The sequence below is a fragment of the Pezoporus flaviventris genome, unplaced genomic scaffold (assembly GCF_033815535.1).
Source record: "Pezoporus flaviventris isolate CSIRO_AGI_PZ_B2104156 unplaced genomic scaffold, CSIRO_AGI_Pfla_v1 ptg000023l, whole genome shotgun sequence".
NCBI lineage: Eukaryota > Metazoa > Chordata > Aves > Psittaciformes > Psittacidae > Pezoporus > Pezoporus flaviventris.
In genome coordinates this window covers 10,948,492-10,970,380 of record NW_026892571.1, presented here as the reverse complement: position 1 = coordinate 10,970,380, position 21,889 = coordinate 10,948,492, and the positions used below count along the sequence as shown (strand labels likewise).

General features: G+C 39.5%; 1 protein-coding gene across 3 annotated transcripts in view; it reads right to left on the bottom strand.

Annotated features, from left to right (window-relative positions):
• The window catches only part of SFXN1 (sideroflexin 1), a 24,069-nt gene extending 2,180 nt beyond the window's left edge, over positions 1–21,889 (bottom strand). The window contains exons 1-9 of one of the 3 annotated variants that reach the window (XR_009743983.1): positions 21,872–21,889; positions 11,047–11,221; positions 10,230–10,400; positions 8,871–8,969; positions 7,730–7,805; positions 6,565–6,650; positions 5,422–5,549; positions 4,844–4,893; positions 3,151–3,261 (exon numbers count right to left, since the gene is read on the bottom strand). Coding sequence is in view for 1 of the 3 variants with exons in the window: in XM_061456695.1 (XP_061312679.1) it covers positions 4,844–4,893; positions 5,422–5,549; positions 6,565–6,650; positions 7,730–7,805; positions 8,871–8,969; positions 10,230–10,400; positions 11,047–11,210 (774 nt within the window). In the remaining 2 variants the exon portion in view is untranslated. The remainder of the gene's footprint in view (positions 1–3,150; positions 3,262–4,843; positions 4,894–5,421; positions 5,550–6,564; positions 6,651–7,729; positions 7,806–8,870; positions 8,970–10,229; positions 10,401–11,046; positions 11,222–21,871) is intronic. The other 2 variants (XR_009743982.1, XM_061456695.1) reach the window with 2 other exon arrangements.

Here is a 21,889-nt window from a genome sequence, read left to right as displayed (position 1 = left end):
TGCACAAAGTGAGGAGGGTATCTTTTCTCCCCCTCCCCTCCCACCATCCTGGAATTCTTATATTCTAAGAGACACGACGAAGGCAAAACAAGTATCAGTATATATTAAAGCTGAGCTCCAATTTGAGAGTTCAATCCCTTTGAAAAGTAACAAGAAAATTCCCAGTGATACCAATGTACACTGATATCCTGAGTAAGTGTCCCTTTGGAACTATGACAGCTGGTTGACTGTTTTGTCTGCCTCTCTTAGCCCTTTTTTCTGACTTTGATGCGTAGGAACTTCTCCCTGTAGCAAGTCTGGTACCCAATTATGCAATCCTGATTATGCAAGAGTTCACCTTTTATTACGGGAAAAAGGGTAGAAGGATTGGGAAAAATAAAGCTGAGAAAGCAACACGCAACATATGGATGCATTTTTAGCATATTACTCATTACTGCAACTTTTGCAGAACTTGGAACATCTACCAAGAAATAGGACATTTTTCATGTAGGTCTAAACTATTTAGGAATCCATTCTCCCCATGTTAGAATTTTAGTGGAAGTTAATTACCAATGAAACAAAACCAGACCCATTCAAACGATACTGCTGCAACGGTCTGTTGCTGCAATAAAATCAGTGTCTCTGGTTAGTAGTGCACACACAACTGCACATCAAGGAAGCTGATTTTAAAATAAAACAGCAAATGAGTTAAAATCACGTTACAGTGGATGATGTTCTCAAAAAATAGTTTATTTTCCTGCAAGAAGCATTTCTCAAGATGTAGAAGTTAGAGGGGAAACTGGTGAACAAGAAACAGGCACTACCTGAGAGCAAAAATAGAACAAAGAAATTTAGGAACAAAGCCTGGTGTTAAAGAAGGTCATAGCAGAAGAAGAGGCATGGAAAACAAGCCTGTGAAGAGTAAACTTTCTCCACAGTCTGAGGGAGAAGAAATGATGTAGAAGATTGCTTCTTTTTCCTACCCCCCACCCGGAGTCAAGCTGTAATCCAGAAATGAATGCAGAAGGAACTGTGCAATTCAGCAATAACCTGTAACAATAGATAAGAAACGGAAAAAAGACAGTAATAGCAAAAAGATAAAGAGTGAATGCAGCAGTGCTCTGCTGTTCTGGCACTCCATTAAACAAACCTTCATTTGGCTGTCAGCTGAGAGATAAATTCACTCATGCTCTACGTTTTATACACGGGGAGAGTTCATAACAAGAGATGGTGTGACTGACAGTGGAAGAGACGTCGGACCGTGGCATTGGTAAATTGCACGTATTCGGGAACACAAGTCAAACTACTGTGAACGACTTCAGTCTCTGAGGAGGATTAAGGGAAAGGGATGCTACGCATTGCAGTGGGAGCTGAGATACATAACAGAAGATCCCAAATATAATTTCGTAACTAAAAAGGTTGTTGGAGGGTGTCATGAAAGTAATAGATGGTTTAATACCTCTGTCAGAGTTGGTCACTGATCTGAGAGAGATGTCTGCTAGCACAGGCAATATGAACGACATCTATTTCATGTGCTGGAACATTTTTGCCAAGGTACTTCATCTGAGTTACAGCCTTTATTTTTCAAGAATGCTACCAGCCTGTGCTCATCAAGAAAGATGGCAAGATAAAACTGAGAGGTCAATCTTAAGAATTGAGCTGCCCAGGGAACAATGTAAAACAATAAAGCAAAACTCAAATGCAAGCTGTACATCCCTACAAAGAGATAAAACGGAGAAGTACAAGATGGCAGAAGAATTTACTGTGTTAGAGAACTATAACTTAACTCCAGAAGAAGGCAGCTCCTGATGAATTAGAATTTAATTTCCAGATGTCTTTATGGCATCTTCAAGGGTTAGCGTGAACAGAGAAAATGGAGAAATGATAATTAAGCAAACAAAAGCCATAAAGAGAATCAGCTTTTTTTCTCACTGCTTCCTTTCACTGTTGGATTTCAAAATCTGTCAGCTTTCCAAGGCTAGCCCTGTTTTCAAAAGAAAAAGAATAACTGAAATGGTAGTTAAATTAAGAATGTATGGAGGACCCTAAGGCATAAGACATTCATGAATGATCCTTAAAAAAAACCAAACCCAAACTCAACCAAAAAGCTCTCTGTTCTAGTTTTGTAACAGTTTTGAATACGTATTTTAGTTTCAAACTAAGAGACCCCAAGGAGCTTATTTTAGGGATATATGAGGAAATTTGTGTAACAAACTTTGATATTAATACAGTACAGCGGCCATGAGAAACAGTAGCTGAAGCTGTAGGAGCAGTAATATAAACTGAAACTTCAGTGTCAGTTGGAATTTCCAGAAGTTTCTATGGAAAAAATGAATTTATTTTCTTAGGAGAAAGGTTACCTGTAACTAAACTAAATCTACAAACACTGTGCCTCAGAGGAAGGTTGTTTATGGATCTTCCTGCTGTAGCAGATAAAATGACTTGGTTCTGTGCAGAGCTAGTCAAGTGTAATGGGATAATGAACACAGACATTATTCAGCCCACTCAAGAACTACTACTCAATAATCACCTAGAAGGCAGCCAAAGCCACTGCTGAAACCTATAGCAAAAGCACACATATTAAAAAATATTTTTTCAAGTAAAGCAATAATTAGATTCTTTTTGAAGCAGTAAGTATGTGCTTGTGTTCTAAAAACATTTTTGAATCGTTTTCTAGCAGTAACTTTTGGGATTATTGTTAATTTATACTAATGTCACCATCAAAACATTCTCATGAGAAACAATGTTGGAATATGGGGGATGAATAGTGCTGCATAATCTTCATTTTATTTCAAATATCAGAGAATGATAGCCTGCTATCACAGACATCAGCATTCCAGAAGCTTTTCTGATTTACTGCAGAACTTCATTTCATTTTCTCCATTATTTCACAAACCATTTGCCTGTTTTCTGGCCTTATGCATTGCTTAATAGGCTTTGGCAAGCATACAAGAATTATTTTCAAGAGTGATGGTGTGCAAAAGCAAAGGCTAAGAATAATGAGTTAGTAAAGCATTGTGTGGTGTTGGAGGACTGCAAATGGGATGGTGCTTCCAAAACCTCAAGAGGACATGCAGAAGCTGCTTGTTAAAAATGCAGCTCATTCCTCAATGGTTTTAATACTAATCTCTACCAAGTGTTACACTGACTACCTGCAGAACAGTTTTTCACCTGAACTCACAGTCTTTGAGGCTGAGGGGGTGGAACAGGTGAGCATAAACGGTCATGACGGTACCAAAGACCACTGAGTAGTCACTGAAGAAATCGCTCATTTTTGCTGATCTGAAAAATTCACAACACCCTTATATTGATTATACCACACACGAACTACAGACAGTTGTCTCCAAACCCTGAGGATCACTGTAACTTCTTCACAAATGTCATATATTTGCCAGTTGAGTTGATGGCATTTGTGATATTTCTCCCATGTCAAATATACATAAAATTTATTTATTTATTTATTTATTTGAACAAGGGTTAATGTTCTGGGTAATATGTACTCACAAATGTAACACTATCTCAAGCAGCTTAAAGCTACTCTGCAAACATGGTAGGGGTCAAAAGAAATCAGCTATTAAGTATTAGCCGAATCTGTACAAGGCTCTTCATGCTGCAGAGAAATGGTGTATTTGGATGCACAGCAGGGTTACTTCCTTCAGGAGATACAAGCAGCACACACACAGTCATTTACTCTGAACTCAAATGCCACATCTCCTGCTTTTACATTCTGAGCAATAGTGTTTTGTGTTAGCAAGGGGAGTGGGAAGAAAAGAACTTTCAGGAAAAATATGGTTTCACATTTGGAATACACTTGTGACTTCTTCCCAGTTTCACATGGTGCATGTAACTGGGTAATCTAACCGCACAAGAAAAATGAAAGGCAGAAATAGTAAGAAATATAATTTAAATATTTTAGAAATTTTTATCTTAGGCAAAAAAACCCAGACAACTGCCCCTGCTTGTCCTGCCAGTCCCCACCCAAACCACTTTTCAAGGGGAGGGTCTGGAAGCTCAGACCACGCTCTCCTAACAGGAAGGAGATATTGTTTTGGGCTACTGTTCCCAGCTTGCTGGGTGGGTTTCACAGGCAGAGACTTTGCCTGGAGCTATGCAGTAAGTAAATCAGGGATATCTGCTGGTGAAGATGAAACTCCCTTTACTGGTAAAGGATTACAGAGTTCCTCATCTGAACATTATTTCTCTTGTGTTAGACAACCCTATAACTAATGTCATTATTCTTCTTTAGCCTCTCATGCATACACAGTGCACGATGTTGATTTAGTTTATATATTTACTAAGACCAGATGTTTGACATCATACTGTATTAACATAAACAGAATATAAGAAATAAGTAATCTTTGATGAAGCATGCCCGTTCTATGTCTACCTTGCACTTGCTCATCCTGTAAATTTTAAAGGATCATTTTCAAAAGAGGTTTTTACCATCATTGTGGTTTCCAAAGTCAAATTGCTACTATAGCAGCTAAGCAAAACCTCTTTATTGCTATGTTGAGGAAAAAACATCAACATTTTCAATGTTTTTCTAATAAACTCTATTCCAAGTCTCAGAAGAAGGAAGATTCATTTACTAGGAGGAACTCTACATTTTTAAGAACAATTATAAAAATAACAACTTCATATTTTCTTTAATGTCATTTTACACTGTGATGAAAAGAACCAGGCTATCTCTGTCTAAGAAAGGCACAAAGAAAGCAACAGCTGTAAAGCACAAGCTCTACTCACACTCTACAAATGGTGTCCTTCCAGAGTGTTTGGGTGGCACATATGAAGGCTCAGAAAGTATTTTAAATTCATGACAATATTAGGATAGGAAATACATATACATAGATTATCTAAGACTAACCTTTAAAAAGGCTTTCTTTTCCAATGTATTCATTATGAAAGGAGGAATTGCTGCAAATAAGGAAAAAAAGAAACATCAACCTAGGGGAAAAAGACACTTTAATTTTCTATTAAGATTAATATAGTATTCACAGTCTTCTGTCATTAACTGAGCTTTCATTTCACATTGCCAATTCAAGATACTGGATTGGTATTTACAGAGGTAAATTCTCCCATTAAGCAAACCTCCTAATTTCACATATAACTAAACCTGAGCTCAGCAATTTGGCACTGGGCAAAGCACCTACTCTTCACTAAACTAATTCTGCCCCAGTGGAATTTGTTGCCATTCCTTTGCTGTGTCTTTTCTGCAAAAGCATTGCAGGAGCTTTTCTGCTGCCCTTCAGTGCAACACACAGTGGATATATTCACAGCAAGAAATGTCTACTTCTCTGTGGAACTTCTTAATGGAAAAGTAAACACTGGCTGCATTACTGTATGATAATTCAACCTCTAAGAAAAATCACTTGTATAGACTTTAATCTCTCTCACATTAGGAACTGACAATCAGGAGCTGCACGTTACTGCAGTTATTCTTACCCATGCCAGGAGCAGCCATAAGAATCCTTGATATAACCACCTGGGCAATTGCCTGCTGAGCTGCTTTTGATGAGTCACCCAGTCTGTTTCCATTCTCATCCATGACAGGGATTCCACACTTGATTTCTCTGTTGAATAAGGAATAAAATAAAGCAATGACAGACATGCATTTACTCTCCTTTTTGTCACCTTATCTCTGTTCCCTTAAAACTGTTGTTTCTAAGAATTACAGTTTGTATTTTATTTTCCATGTTAACCTGTTTGTAACACTTTGGCACAAAAATTTCAAAAGGCAGAGAAAGATCTGGGGGAAAATATGCTCAAAAGCAAACAACTGAATATTTGTAACACCAATCTGCTGCTTCAGCACTCTGAGGGGAAGAAAAGAGATAATAGATGTGTTATTTCTGTATTTCACAGAACAGAGAGGTTCCTTCAAAAAGCAATTCAGAAATGTGGGATTTTCTGGACTGCTCTGGAATTACTCTGTCCTTTCCAGCAGACAAAACAGGGAATACAGGAAGATTAGAACTAAACCAGAAGTCTTTGTGAAGGCTCCCCTCTGACATTCTAGGCTGAGGTTTCATTTCAACCACTAAGAACATAATTGAAAGCATAAATGGATGCACAAACCAAACTACATTTCTGTATCTGCATTATTGTCTACTACATCTTATCCACAAGTGCAAGGTTAGCTGTTAAACTCATTCAGGGGAGTGAGAAGCAGACAGAAGGGCAGATATACTGAGATATACTCCCTTTACTCTACTCCTCACCTTTTGTAAAAGATAAATGCTACCATGGATTGAACTTCATTGTAAATACATACTTTATATATTCCCTTTTCTGCCCATAACCTTGTGTTTATAAGATGGTGCTTTTCATTTGTTTTTCCCCTTTAAAGGGCTGGTAATTGGTTTCTGAGATGTAAGACTGAAGATCTCTATGGATATTTATCTGAAGAGAATAAGGATGTTCTATTTTATGCCCGTCATAATGAATTAATCAAAACAAGCTCATGCATATGGTTTTAGCTAGGTTCTGAAACAAGCTAAAGATATATAATGTGCTTTTTACTTAGTAACTTGCTCTTCTAAAAACTCAGTAACATATAGAATGAGTGATCTTAGTTCTTTTTCAAACCTTTGCCTCATTAGTGGAATATTAATGCAGTTAGCAGCAGCAACAGCAGCAAATGGAACAAACCGTCCTATAAGAGGTGAGACATGCTGCAAAACACACAGAGAGGGAGGGAAAAGGAAATTAAAAAGAAGAAAATAAATTTATATAATAATTTTATTTCCCAAGGTCATATTAAAATGCTTCATGTGCTAATGACAGACCAGACCTGTTTCCTTTAAATTAAAACGCTGTGAAAACTCATTAGTGGGGCAGAGGTAAAACAACAAACAAGTCATAAACACTTCTCTCAGAGGTACCAGTGGCATGAAAATAGAAAACCCAATCTTAATTCAGTAGCATCACTGCAGAGAAGTGTCAGCTTCTGAGCATGACTGTGAGCAACAGTAAGCAGACCTTAACTTTACTGTCTCTGCTGGCAAGGTCACAGCATCCATACCAGCTGCTTTGCATCTAGAGGCACTGACTATGGAGGCTATTCATCTAGGCAGTGTCTTGTATAATATGAATTACTCTGCTTGGAATAGCCTCTCAAATAACTTTTTAAAGCTATACCATTACATTTAAGCATAAGCTGAGGGGTACAAAATACAGTTTTTCTATTTGGTTTTAATTTGTGTTTTTTTTTTGGGGGAAAGCATCTATTTCTTTGCCTTGTGTTTTGCACTTGTTTAAAGAATTTGAGTTTTCTGCATTTAGGAGCGGCATCTCCTTACAAGTTCTTCAGCCAGTCCAGAAGAGGTGTCCAAGTTTGCAGAAGCGATACTGTACCTTAAAACCACACCTAGACAGTTTACGGGATAATGAGCTCACATTGTTGTAACTACACATTCACTGCAATTAACTTTCAAATGCTATTATATACTCTGACATGTAAAAAAGAAACTGCAAAAAAAGGCACCTTATTAGATACAGTTTGTATTAACAAAACACAAGATTGTTAGATGTACATATAAGGAGGGCAGGCTGTTTGAAATACATATAAAAGCATCTACATGGGGCAAAAATAAGGTTGGGATCTCAAGGGAGCTATCAAAGGCCATTACAGCTCCATTCTGGGTGCTGCACACAACATGCCACAGATACACAGAAGGAGAAATGAGCTATTAGCATCGCATTAAACACCAAAGTTTAGTTACAAATGGCAGAAAAAAAATATCAGCAATACCTTTGTTAGTGCATTAAGTCCTAAGGCTGTTGCAACAGCACCTGTGGTAGCAGAAACATAGGCTGTTCCCAGCTGGCTAAAAGAAAAATAAACATGTTTGCATCTGGTCAACATTTACTTCACTTTTAATTACATTCTATACATGTAATCATACCCACCCAGAAAGTTAAAAGGCAGACCTTTCTGTGATACTGCCATGAGATATGGATGAAAGATTCAAATTCACACTAAAACACTTCTATTTCACTAGCAGTAAAAATCACATGCAAGCAACATTTTAACATTGAATCTGGTTCTGCTGGTTCTGCATTGCTATCTGTTCAGCATTTTCTCATGTGTCTGAATGAACGCCTTGAAGGATTTAGTTCTGTATTTAATTTCCTAATTACTTAAACTAATAAAACCAGCTTGAATTTCTAATGCCACGTCTATGATAGTAATTAAAATCAACTGTACCGAAACCCATACATGCAGACCAGCTATGATGCAAACACCCAAATCCAACCCAGTCTGCTCTAAAACACACTCTACATACTTCCCAGCTATGAGGCGTCTCTATATCCTTGAATCTACTGCTTTCTACTGGACATCTATAGGCAAGTCAGCTACTAAACCAGAAAGTCAAGCACTGCAATTCCAGTCTCCTATTTATGATTTCTAGCTTTCTACATCTATTTAGACTCTCACTTTGCCTTCAAGCAGAAACAAGTACTGCACAGACCAGTTCCTTGGAGGGTCCTCTTTTTGCAAATAAGCACTATGTGTGGTGTGTGCTATACTTCAGGGCACTGAAGAGATGGCAGAGAGAGAGACACCTGAAGGTCTGCACAAAATACCAACTTAGAAATATCCTGATGTAAGACCAAACCAACTTTCAAATGACTGAGCAATGCAGCACAGACTCCTATTAAATCCTACACTGTTAAGTGCGTATGATTGAAGTGCACAGGCTTATCTTTAATGGCAGAAATGGAGTTCTCACCTTTATTGTTCTTAGGCTTCTCATCTATGCATATCAAATTAGTAATAAACATAGATGAAAAAACTTATCCCTCTATCACCTCAAACTTTAAAGCCCAACCATGTTCCAGGACATCAGAGAACTATTTATAACTCATATGTATGTGGTTTTGTGTCTGACCTGACAGTAATCGGGGCATCACCGCTCCTGTTTGTGTAATTTACTACAGCATTGAAGGACTGGTTAATCCACTGCCAGAAAAGCACCGCTGGTGTCGTTCTTGAAAAGAGAAATATTAATAACAACAAACCCAAAAATAATAATAATGTCATAACAAAAATTAAGTTGAATCAACAGCACAGGAAAATTATGGCAAATCAAGAAAAGCCAGTGCAAGCAGTAATCATGCAGAGGTCCTTACTTATCTAAATGAAACAATACAGTTCTTGAGGTACTGTCTCAATAATAAAAGTACTTCTACTTCTAAGAATAGAATTTAAAAGCTTCGTAATTAAATACCAAGGTGCACTTGGGACAAAGGTTTGTTGTAATAACAAAAGCATTATAGAAAACTTCTCTATAAAAACCACAGAGAAATATGAAATGCTATAATTTCTAGAATATTTTTTGAGAGTTGTTACTCCTTTACAGTCTGCTAGTTCTCTTTGGAAGCTCCATAATGACCTAGAGGTGGATTTTAGGACACAGGTTTTATCCTCTCAGTCTTCAAAAAGTAAATATGATGCCATTATTTTAATAAATCCTTGTGACATTAAAACATTCACGTGCATGTAGAACTGAATTAAAGATTAAAAGACAACTCCAAAATGCTCCTGATCCACAGGTAGCTGGATGCTAGGAGAGTATACCTGGGAAAAGTGTTTCTTTCTCTCCTCAGACCACAAACTCTGCCCCCAGTGGAGACACCACTGAAGATTCTTCACCAGAATTTCAGCAAGGAGAACCAGGCCACCAGAAGTAACAGGTGCTATTGAAAACTCTTTCTGATCATTAAAATAACTTTTAACAGGGCTTTCAAGCTTACACTTCATTAAATTACTTAATAACACAGTTTCAGGAATGTGGTTCTCATTCGAGGGCGGATCGGGAAATTTAGAGTGCTAAAGAAGAAGCAGTAGCTGTGCCAATTATTCTGTAACAAGCAAGAAAACAGAGTGGAAATGCTACAGTAGATGTGCTAGGTCTCCAAGGTTAGAAATTCCTAAGTATCTCCTCCTCTTTGTCCTCTACACAACTCTCCTACACAGATGAATTCTGGATCATTCAACTTTCCCAGTTTGAGAAAAAGTGGGATGGTGAAGCAGAGGAGCTAAGGGATTAACTCACAACTACTTCTAGAGGAAACCATAAAATAAACCATTAAGTGTAAGGGAATTCAGAGAGAGAAAAGAAAAGGAAGCAAAATTTTACCTTTGTAAACATTATAAATCTTCTAAAATGCTATTTCAACAATAACACTGATTTCAACTTCTCTAATTTGTAAGCAAATCTTTTCTGTAAGATACTGCCATCACTTACCTATAAAAGGTCATCATACAACCTGTGATAGTCATGTTCATGGGTACCTGAGCTGACATTCGGCCAATCAAGATCATCTTTTCACCAGTGTCTGGGTGAAAGGCTGAATCATAGATATATTTTGCTCTCCACAAGTCATCTTCTGTCAAGCCAGGTGACACAATACCTTGTCTTGGGACGAGTTAGAAAAACAAAGTAAGACAACAGCAGAAAGCACAACTGTTATAAAACGCTGCAAATTCCAGTGACAAATGCGGCATCAGAGGATTTTGGGATGTCCACACTAAGTTAATCTAGCCTCATAGTTAGCTTGTAGTTCTTCAGCTTTTAAATGGACTGGTGAAAGGAGAACAATCAAAACTCCCAGTAATGGTTATGTTGGCTGAGTCGATACATGCAGCACCAAATTTCGATTTACTCGAACCTGTACTGGATTTCAGAGCTCAGACCTCTGGCATCACCAGTGTGGAATTCTGGAGCAAGTAGAATCGTAAATACTTGCAAAGTAAATTTTCAAACAATATAATGCATATGGGGTTTTAAACTTTGCTGTCATATGAACTAATTTCAGAATTTAAGAATACTATTAAGCATTCCGTATTTCAGAATTCTTCATAGGGGTTCTCAGATGACACAACTTCTCCATTCATTAGCAAGTTTATTTTAAAATGAAAAAAAGGTGTCTCAAGCTCTGAAATAAAATGAGAGTGGTACAGTGAATACAGTGTTTAAAATATTTCCTTTTAAATACATAACCATGTGCTTATTATTGACATGGACTTTTTTTGGCCTGCAGTAAAAGTGATCAATGCCATACCTGTAATCATGCACAATTTTTCTTGCATTTTCCAGCTGAGCATTAGATAACAAAATATTCCGGGGGTCTGTTACAGTAAAGAAGTGATTGGCTCGTCCAGCAAAAGTGCTTTGATCCCATCGGGGCTCCTTGATATTAATATTTAATGGTATATTTCCTGACATATTCAAGAACTCTGTGAAGAAAACATGAAAATTTGCAATTCAGAATTCCATTTATATCATTATGCATCTATAGCCTGCAAGATGAATAGTGGTTATGCTTAGAGTAAAAAACCAAACATCAAACAGCTTGCAGAACTGAAGTTTAAACAGGCAAGTGCACATCCTGAAAGCAGATGATGTCCCTTCCCTCCTGCCCCAAGACATTTATGCACTACACCTTTCTAAGAGTACGAGTACCTAATTAAGAGGCAGAGGTACACAGATACATGTACAAATACCTGGGGATGAGGCAGATGCAAAAAAAGTAGAAAAAGTTATAAATAAATAGCTGTAGTAAATAGCAGCATCAATCAAAGTGTGCTTTATTTCAGTGATGAATTACCGTTTGCTGGAAATACTGGCTTGCAGGGTAGAAGAAACTGAATATTTCAGGAGATGCCTAAAGACCTGCTGCAAAGAGCAATGACAGGAAAAGTATTTAATAAAATCCATTTAACTTCTCTGGCATAGAAAAACAAAACAAAAATTAGGGACAAAACCCAAACAATTCCTTTTAATAAATGTTGTTTCTCTAAATCCATGCTTTAGCAAAACATAGATTATATAATGCAACAACCTGCAACATTATGAACACATGACCCGATCTTCTAATGATGACTTCAAAGATGGTTAAAGAACTACACTGGAGGGCACTGAACTAACATAGTTGTGAATTTATGGGGCCTAAAGCCCAGAAAATTAAAAATTACTTCAGGATGACTAAGCTTACTTCAACATCTAATGAAAGGACAGTCACTGCATAGGACGAGATATATGAACTTTAACTTTCTTAAGAGAAATTTCCGCAACATATTCTGTACTCAATTCTAAACAAACAAAACCACAAAAAGCCATCCTCCAAATAATGCTTGTAACTCAAATGGCTGAAGTAAATCGGAGCTATAAAAAGTCAGATGATATCATATAGAATTTTAGCTGTTTTAATAGGAAAAGTATCATTATGAGGAAAACTAATATATATGTTGTAAGCTGCCACTAAGTATTTTCATCTTAAGAACACCATGGAATTGACTGAGACATTTTGATCAATTTGCTGAAACTTAAGTGATGCAGAACAGAAAAAAACCCAAACCCGAACCCACAAAAAGGAAGTGACTTATCATGTAAAGTGTCTCCATCATAAAGAAATGTGAGCCCTGTGGGGATAAAAGGGGAGACCATTCATGAAATCTGAAGAAGCTGTTGTCCATCTCTCAAAGGTAATTACAATTCTTCTCCTCTGCCTCAAGTGGAAAAACTTGGAAGTCTGGAAAAGTAAACTGCTACAGAAATAAAGGCTTAAGTCTCCCCATTTACCATAAGCAGCAGCTTTAAGCAACAGGAAGGAGGAGGAAACTAGTAAATACTTAAAAGATATTATAGAGCAGAATTTCTAGAAAAAAAAACCCAAACCCAACAAACACTCTACCCCCCCCAAAGAGTCTGTTCTTGAAAGCCAGCTAAATCAGCTTGCAGTCATTCAAGGACATGATGCAACTTTGTAATCTCTCTCACAAGAACCATGAAATCAAGTTTTCAAGCAGTTGAGGACTGTTTTGTAAATATTCTGCCTTGAACCACTTATCAGTCAGAATTGCTCTTGGAGTGGGAATTATTCAGGGAAAAGACTGTTTCCTTGCATTTGCCCAGACTCAGCATTTTTGTACTTATGTAATTGCACAACCATGACTTATTTAGGACTCCAGTGGTTGTTATTAATGCGATTTAATGACTATGAAAACCTAGTGGCCAGATACTACTTTGTGGCATACCATACAAACATTATAAGAAATATTTGTTTCCCTACACATCATCTGCCAGGAAGAACCACTGGTGACATCCAGATTGCTCAACTTCTTCCCAGTGCTACACCAGCCCATGAAGTTCATTAAAATGGTGTGTGCAAAAGCACGGTGGCACTGAACACCCGACACAATTGTAAAGCTGTAAAGATAAGGTTGCAAAAGTGCAGAGTAACTGCGTTACACATGAAGATAACCAATATTTAAAGAGGATTTGGGAAGCACTGGTGAATATTCAAGGCAAAGTCCCACATGTGGTCATGAAGAAAGCAATGTACTCCTAAGTACACCGAACTTTAAGAACCCCAAAAGGATTAAGTAACTAATTATGAAGAGCATGTACGGGTTTCGGTACACAGCATGATTAACAGCTGAATGATGAAAACATCGTACCTCAGCTATTACTAAATAAGTTTAAGAATTTATTACAAAACCCTAATTTGGTGCCATTCAAAAAAGATGTCCTTCCTTTCATACAGCTACAGAGAATTAAAGTTTATTTCAGTTAAATAATCAGTTTCTATAATATAACTATTCTATGATTATAAACCCAAAGAGTTTGTTTTCATTAAATGAAAAAGACAAAACAAAGCATTTAGGATGTTTATGTTTTATGCTTAGCTTGTATTACTTATAACAGAATAGTGAAAATCCAAAGCATTAAATAAGAAAGATCGCTGTTTTCCATCAGAGTCAAGCTCTTCCTTGGACAACTATTCTCCACTTACGTACAGATCTAATTACTGAATTTTACACAAACTAAATGAATTTGGTTAAAAATCACACAGAAATTTCAAGTACACAAATATTTCTGTGTCTCGCTGTCTAAATTTTCCTGTCATTAGGAAAAACTCAGAGCTGCACAGGCAAAGTAGAGCTGTTTGCCTTTGCAGTGTAGAGAACAATTGTGTAAAACCAAGCTGTGTTCCTACAGATATTGCTGACCTCTGGATATTAATGAAATGACAGCACAGGCTGCAGGTAGGACACCAGTGGAGCTGCTTTTGCTTTTTCCTGGTGAACTGTATTAACAGCTTAAATGCTCCATTAATCCTTTCCAGACATGTTTAAAATTTCCAGTTTCTATTCCAAGTCATCATGTGCAAGTTAGAGACTTCCAAACCAGCACAAGCTCTCACAGCTTTTATCACAATAACACCCCCCCCCCCCCCCCCAGCTACACAATAAAGCATAAATCATTCTAAATGCTTGGATAAAGGCAACTATAATGAAGTATCTCCAGAAAATGGTACCGTTAAAAACACATGATAATCTGAAATCACAAGCTCAAGGTTTTCTACACCTCTTTCCATCCAAGGCAGTGCTCTTTCTGTATTAGTATGTGAAACCAGGAAAAATGACGAAAAAAAGCCAGTTTGTACTAATGAAAATTAAGACCTTCTTACGACCAGCACTGACCTTACTGAGAACTGAGCACACATAGCACAAAAAAATACCTGTACACTGGGGCTGGTAAGTTGCTCTGTGAATGCTTCCCTATTGGTACATTATTTGTAGGAAAGTCCAAGTTTAAATATTTATATAATTAAATTATCAGTTTCATCAAGAAAGACTTAAAACTGCTTAGGACACCTTATGTTAATCTGTTTAAAGTTGTCTAATGAATGCTTAATAAAGTAGTCTGTAAATAGAAATGCTTTTCTTTTCACTCTGATTAGCATATATACTCCTGTGTTATCTGTGAATTATTTTTACATACTTCTGTCCATAAACCCAAGCCCTTTGGTAATAAGAAATCTATACAATAAGGATTTGCCTTCAGTGCAGATGTTTCATGGTTTAATTCAGGATGGTTTCACTCTTTCATTTTGCCTGCCCTGACAAGGGTGGACCTGCAGAAAATAAGACTTATACCTTTCATGTCCTACCTTTTATCCCCTCACCACTTGATCTACACTGTGAATGCTCTGATGCTCCTTGAACCATGTGTGCTGATAAAACTGACTACCTTAGAAGAAAACAAATGCTGCATAAAGAAGAGAGTCCAGCTGTCTCCTGGATTAGGATGTTGAACTGGCACAGTAGAAGATCTGGGAGCACACAAGGTCTGCGCTCCCATGCTTCTTCTACAGACTGATCAGTGACCACCTTGGGTTACCATTTTGCTCAAGTTCAGGATCTGTGGATGCAGGAGGAGTCAGGTGTAATGCACATCTTGAAGCTTTAAACCTACCAAAAAAGGGTTAGTGCTGCAGCAGCAAAAAGCATCCTAGCAGGAAAATGGGAAAAGTACATTAATGGAAGACTCTTGGCATATGTTACAACAAGGGACCATGCTTGCAGTCACCGTGTCTGTTTAGAAAGATAGCTACAGAAAACACTAACTTTAATAATACTAATCTTAAAAAAGATAAAGGACAGTTTATAGCCTCTAATCCTGCATAGGCTGAGGTGGGGGCCTACAGGGCGGGGTTAGATCACATGCAAAAAGGGATTCAAACTTTAACAGCTATTTAAATACAAAAAAACTATTTTCTTCTAAATGATGCAACTGACATAATTGACTTGCATTTTAAGTATATACATAGGAACAATGCTGTTCTAAGTTAAGTTCAAACTAGAAGTCATGAAAACTGTGGACAGGGACAGAGCATCAATGCCCACAGAGAAGGAACGGACATCATGCATACAAGGAAGAGTAAAAAGTTCAGACACTGGAATAATGTAACTTGGAGAGACATAAACCTTGCAGTGAAGTAAAAAGGGTGGCTGAGTTTGCCAGTCTTGGGACTCTGAGGCACGGCTCTGTCACAACAGTGCCTAAGACAACGGGTAAATTTCTGTCTTGAAAACCTGCAAGTTTTCCAGCAAAATATTTTTAGACTAAAAACCCCAGCTCTCGTATTAAAGAGACTGCATGATGCTACTCATTATTTATCAGTCCCTATTATTAAATGATGACAAGGGAAATAAATCCCACAACACAAAACCATAAGCCAATAAAATGCTTCTGTACTTCAGAAGGATCCTCTTATAAAATAGAATGTCCAACTATAAAGTAAAAATGGTGACTGCACAAAAATGGTTCCATCGATACATTATCCAGCAGCCATGCAGTCATCATCATAAACTGTATGGCTTCTGTTTTTTTATTTAAACAGTGAGACTGTAAAACTGCAAGAAATGGGTACCACACCCTCAATTTAAGTTGCTGCAACAGTATTTTACCTAGCTGTCACCTTAATTTTCAGATACAATTTTAGAGGGGTGCTGCTGTTTGCATAATCCCTTCAAATATTCAATAGCAAAAGCACTGCAATGAAACTATTTAAGGTTTAATTACTATTTTAACTGCAATGTTTTGTCAAGGGTGTAACTCTCCTAACTTCAGTGATATAATTCTCCATATACATTAAATATGCCCAAGATTCCAAGATTTAAGTTGTTGTTATGCACATATCCATAACAGAATTGTGTAAGGAAAAAATAAAGGACATTTTGGTTAAATCAAATTAAAGTAAATCCCTCTGAATCTTGACATAAGTAGAAAGTTTGCAAAGGGACTGGAAAGTAAATGCACAAATCCTCTAGAACAAAGATAAAAACGTTTGCTTTGTTACAGTCCACTAATGAATACAAACTTCAACATCAGCCTGACACTCAACTGCTTATAAGCATCTAAATTTATTGTTCCCGCATCAGTTGCTACTCAGTAAGTACCAACAGAGTGGAGACCCCCTGTAAAATAGGACAAAACTTTGGATCTGCAGCACCTTAAGTTTTAAGGTGGAAAGGTTAGGAGCAAAATTACCCAAAAAACAACGCTCTTCCTTAAACGACTCTATTAACAGAGGAGTCAGGACACAACAGTAATTGTACAAACACAAGTTACTCTAATAATTCATACTGAAATGGCACTTTGTGGTCATGTTCCTCATGGGAGGATCAGCAGTACTGGAAAGGATAAATGACAGCATCATAATGCAGTCAGTTAACATCTATCATGGAAAATATGCAGTAAGGAAGGAAATAATAAACATTCTTGATTTTTCTAACAACAGGTCAGTTAGAAAGGTATTTACTAGAACCACTTGCACCCATAAATCCTGAAGTTGGTAACAGTCCACACTAGTAAATTAAACCAGTAATAATGGACTATGCTCTCTGGCACATTCATATTATTAAACCCTTTCAGTTTCCTAAGTAGGGTAGCTGTACCCAAACTGCCCACGGAGAATGGCAGCTAAATCCTCCCTTGTGCTGCTGGATTGTCTGGGTGAGCATCAGCTGTCCTGGGCAAAACTGCTCCATGCTGTGCTCCAGAAAGTACATAGTACAGGGGACTGCATTCCTGTGACTGGGAACAAACACTCTTTGGCACTGTTTAGCTCCCCAGCGCTGACACAGAGGTTTCGTTACCCATATGTTTCACACTGTGGCATATTTTCAGAGTCATAGCTGCAATTGTGTGTTTATAAAGTTTTTTTGTAAGCATAAGACTGTCAAGCTATAGAAACAGCCACGTCTTGCCATGTATTTGACACCAAAAGTGGAGCCGAAGACATGGTTCTATGGACTGGATGCAATTAGATGTGGTGATACAGATGGCCTACCAGACAGTGTGAAAATGCACTTCCCAAGAGTTTTAAAGCAAATTTCACTGCCAGCCTCTCCTCTGCCATGCTCTCTAAAGATCCCTGCTCCTGCCTTCTCATCTCTCCCCCAGCCCTAGTAAGCAGAAAATAAAAAGAAACTAAAAAGCACTAAAAGAAAAGAGCGAAAACTCAGGTCTTCATCTTAAGAAAACCTCTCAACTCCATTTTTTTTTACTAACCTAAAAAAATAAACCTTTACTTTAAATTAATAATTCTTTGACTTTCTTTTTCATCCTGTACTTTCAATCAGAAAGCGGCACTGAACTAAACTGGAAGCCCTAGTACTAAGCACACCCAAATTTTTTGCCCTCTCTGATCAGATGGAATCGCCTGCCAGGTCACGGTCTAATGTTTAATCCTAACATTAACAGGAGAAAAGGCCACAGAACTAGCAATACCAGGAGACCTTAAACCTTGTTTAAAGGTTAACAACAACAGTTGCAACAATTCTACAAAATGCAGATTCAGGAGTTGTCAGGAGTTCAACTCTGCTGTTCCTTTTCAAAGTTCACATATTAAACATCACATTGAAGGTCACAGAACCACTTTTCAAACCAAAGCAATAGCCAAAAGAGCAGCAATGAATATTTAATTTATTTCAGACAGCAACATACCACTCAATTTTGAACAACTCAGACATTTGATCATTTATTTTAAACCCTGTTGCATGCCTTAATAACCCAGATGGGCAGATAATCTGGGAAATTCTGGGCAACATAAACTCATGCAGCAGTGAATAAATGATGAAAAGCAACTTTGCTACCTTCCTTGGAATCATTTATATTTTCTTCTGTTACTGACACCTTGTATTTTAACCCAAGTCTTGAAACAATCCACAATTAAGAAACTTTGTCAGTTTCTTTCCAGTATCGAAGCTAAAAACTCATGTGAGAACTACCCCAGCAGCAGGCTTTCCTCAACAGGTACAAAAGGCCTGAATTCTCCTGAGCGAGGATACTTCAGCAAACATCCTTAGATTGGGTACCAGACAGAGTACTGCCTCAGTCTTTGTACGTAACTGTCTGTTGCTTTTTGCTTATATAGGGGCTGGAGCCCAGGCTGCAGCCTCCTGCACTGCAGAAGTGGACTCCATTAATGAGAACAGCCTTTTGCCTCTCTTGCATGCAATTCCAGAAGGTCAGCAAAAACTGAGCTGGGGGAGTCAACAGAGAAGCCTATGTTCAAAAGCAGTGCAGAAATACTGTGATAACGAACATCATAACATTTCCCTTCTTGGTGCCCAACTCCCAAACAGCAGCCTGCAACGCTCTGTTACAAAGCATGGAACATGCTGCGTGCTCCAGCTTGAAAGAGAATTCACACCAGCCTGCACACAGGAGGGCGAGTGAGCAGTCTAGCCAACACAAATGCTGAAAGGAAGGGGTAACTTGCGCAGTGTCCTTTACCAGGACTTAGACCCTTAACTTTATGTATGCAAAGGCGCTCAGGTCAGATCATGATTCACAAAATCTCCCAGAGGCAACTAAGAGTTCCTTTTTTGAAAGAGATGAGGCTTTTCACTGAAAACCCAGTAAAAATAGAAGGTAACAGCAGTGCCTCTTGCTTACCAGAATCCAAAAGAACAGGAATAGTTCAAAAGTTGAAGTCAGTTGCTGCTGAAAATGTTTCATGCGCAGATTCACTGGGAGAGAGAAAAAAAAACCCCACTTGACACACTTAGGTCCCTTAATCTCCACTCTTCAAAGCAGCCCCCTAACAGTCTGGCGTCCTGGGGTCCCAGAACAGTGCCCTATTCCGGGAAACAAGAGATGCAGGCTGGAAAATCTTGAGGCTGAGAAAAATACCTGCTGCTATAAAATGGGGGAAGAACAGCTTCTCTTCTTCCTCCAACACATTTATAAACCAAAACCCAGGGTTGCTTGATTGTTTTTGCAGAGCAGAGTTCTTTAGAAGCATTTCCCACCCTGCTTTGATACAGAAATACTTAGGCATCCCATTAGGCCTATTTATTCTTCAGATAACACACTGACCCTTTTTGGGGGTCCTTTGCCTGAACAAACTCTGATTCTTCTTTTCCACAAGCAGTAGTCACTTTATCAGCTGCTGTGTTGGCTTAGGAGAAAAGACACAAAATTAACTACACTCTGATTAGTAAAAGGTGGTCTATTCTATCTTAAAACTACAACACATTGGCAAAGCAACAGCAGAAAGGCAAACCCAGCTACCCCCCATATTTTAATTACTCTGGCAAAGAACCCAATGCATTCTGCAGGGATGTCAATCCTGGCAGTATAATTAGTTCAGATGAGAAGCACTAATAGATTTTTAGGGGGAGAAAGCATTTTTGCATGATAACAAAAGAGCACATATCAGACTTACTGGGGTCATTAAGCAACAGTATTGCTCTATTTGCACTATGTTTGTTACCACATTTGAAAGAAGGAGCACAGCTGATGACTGGGAGAAGTACGATGCAATGTACTTACACCAAATGTTAACAAAGCAACTCGCCAAGTTCTCCTTCCCCAAAGCAGCTTCTATAAGTAAATATCTATTTATTTATACCTGCAAAGATTATTAACTTTCCACTCTGATTTCTCCTCCTGCAATCATAAAACCAAACTGAATGCTGGAGAAGGCAAATGATGGCTACACTATAAGATACTTCTCTTTTTTTTTTTTTGCTTATAAATGTACGTCCCACTTGTAGCCTAGCAACAAAAGCAGAGTCTGTGTTAAATGGATGGAGCCTTCTGCTGGGGCTCTCTCCTCAAAGCAGCCATCTTTGCCCTGTAACTTGATGAGAGATTTCATCATTTCCACATTAAAGCTCCCTCCAGATGTTAGAGGCTGCTGCACCCAGCTCAGCAGTGCTGGCTTTCCATTTCCCACCTTTTCTCCCATTGCACGAGGTGGATCGCAGAGACGTGTCACCTGTTCACTTCGTCTCTTCGTTACGAGAAATGACGCTTCTTTGCTAAAATGGGTTAGTGCAAGCTCTTGTTTCATTTCAGTCCTGACTGCTGCAAGCCTGCCTCTGCTCCTTAAGTTTTGAATATCCCCTGGCGAACTGGAGTAGGAGCTCTGCTCAGGCATGCTCATGGCCTCTTCTGCAGCTTTTCAGTTTCATGTAGCTTTTTCTGATAGAAACCATGCAGGTGATTTTTTAACTACACATGGGTACAAAGCCAGCCTTTGCCCCCTCCCCCTGTTCTCCCAATACCCATTATAATGACAATCAATTATTTATAACTCAATAAATAAATACTTCTCATTAAAATCCCTGCCTTTGGCTATCAGGTGTCTGACCCCCAAATTATCTGCCGTTCCTCCCCTGGAAAGGAGGATCCTCCACCAAGGGAGGTTTGCTTCCTGCAGGCGAGGGATCTGTGCCGTTGCCACACAGCACCCTGCGGCTCACGGCCCGTGCTCAGGGGACACTCGTGGCCGGGAGAGGTTTTGGAAGCGGGTGGTAAAGAGGGAAGTTGCTGAATGTGGAGGGAGAGGGGGGACCCGCTGGGACACCCGCTCTGCTCCCACTGAGGGGATGGGGCGATACACGGGGCCGGAGCCCTAAGAAGGGACGAGGGGACATGGGGCTGGGCCTGCGGGAAAGCACCGGGGTGACGTGCGGGGCTGGGCCCCTACCGAGGGCACCGGGGTGGCACTGGGGGTGGCACCGGGGCAGGATCCTCCACCCGCTTCCCAGCCCGCGGCCCAGCCCCTCGGGGAGCCCGAGCCGCGGGGACGCCCCTGCCCGGTCCCGGTGCCAGTACTCACCTCGACCGCTACACGCTGCCGGCTCCGCGCTGCCCCTCGCCCGGAAGAGGCTTGCTCGGCACCGCGGGCAAGCGGCCGAGGGAGGCGGTTGGGCCGCCCCGCTCCTCTCCGCTCCGCCCCGGCGGGGCAGGGCCGGGCCGGGCCGGGCGGTCAGCGGGGAGCGGCGGTGCCGGTGGAGCCGGGCCGGGGCTGCCGGTCGCCTCCTACTGCCTCCGGCCGCTCCACCTACTGCTGGAGACGCCCGTTGCGCCCCTGGACCCTGGGGAGGCAGCTCAGGGCCTGAAATTGCGTTATAGTTAATGACAGCAAAGCTGCCGGAGGCATTACTGGGAGTGGTAACAGGAAAGCGATGCTGGGGAGAGGTGGGCCATGAGCAACAGCGAGAGCAGGTTCAGAGAAAGGCAGCTGGGCAGTAGGGAGGGATTTCTGCAGGATTTCTCATCATTCCCGCTTTAATACGTACTGCCGGAAACAACCAGCG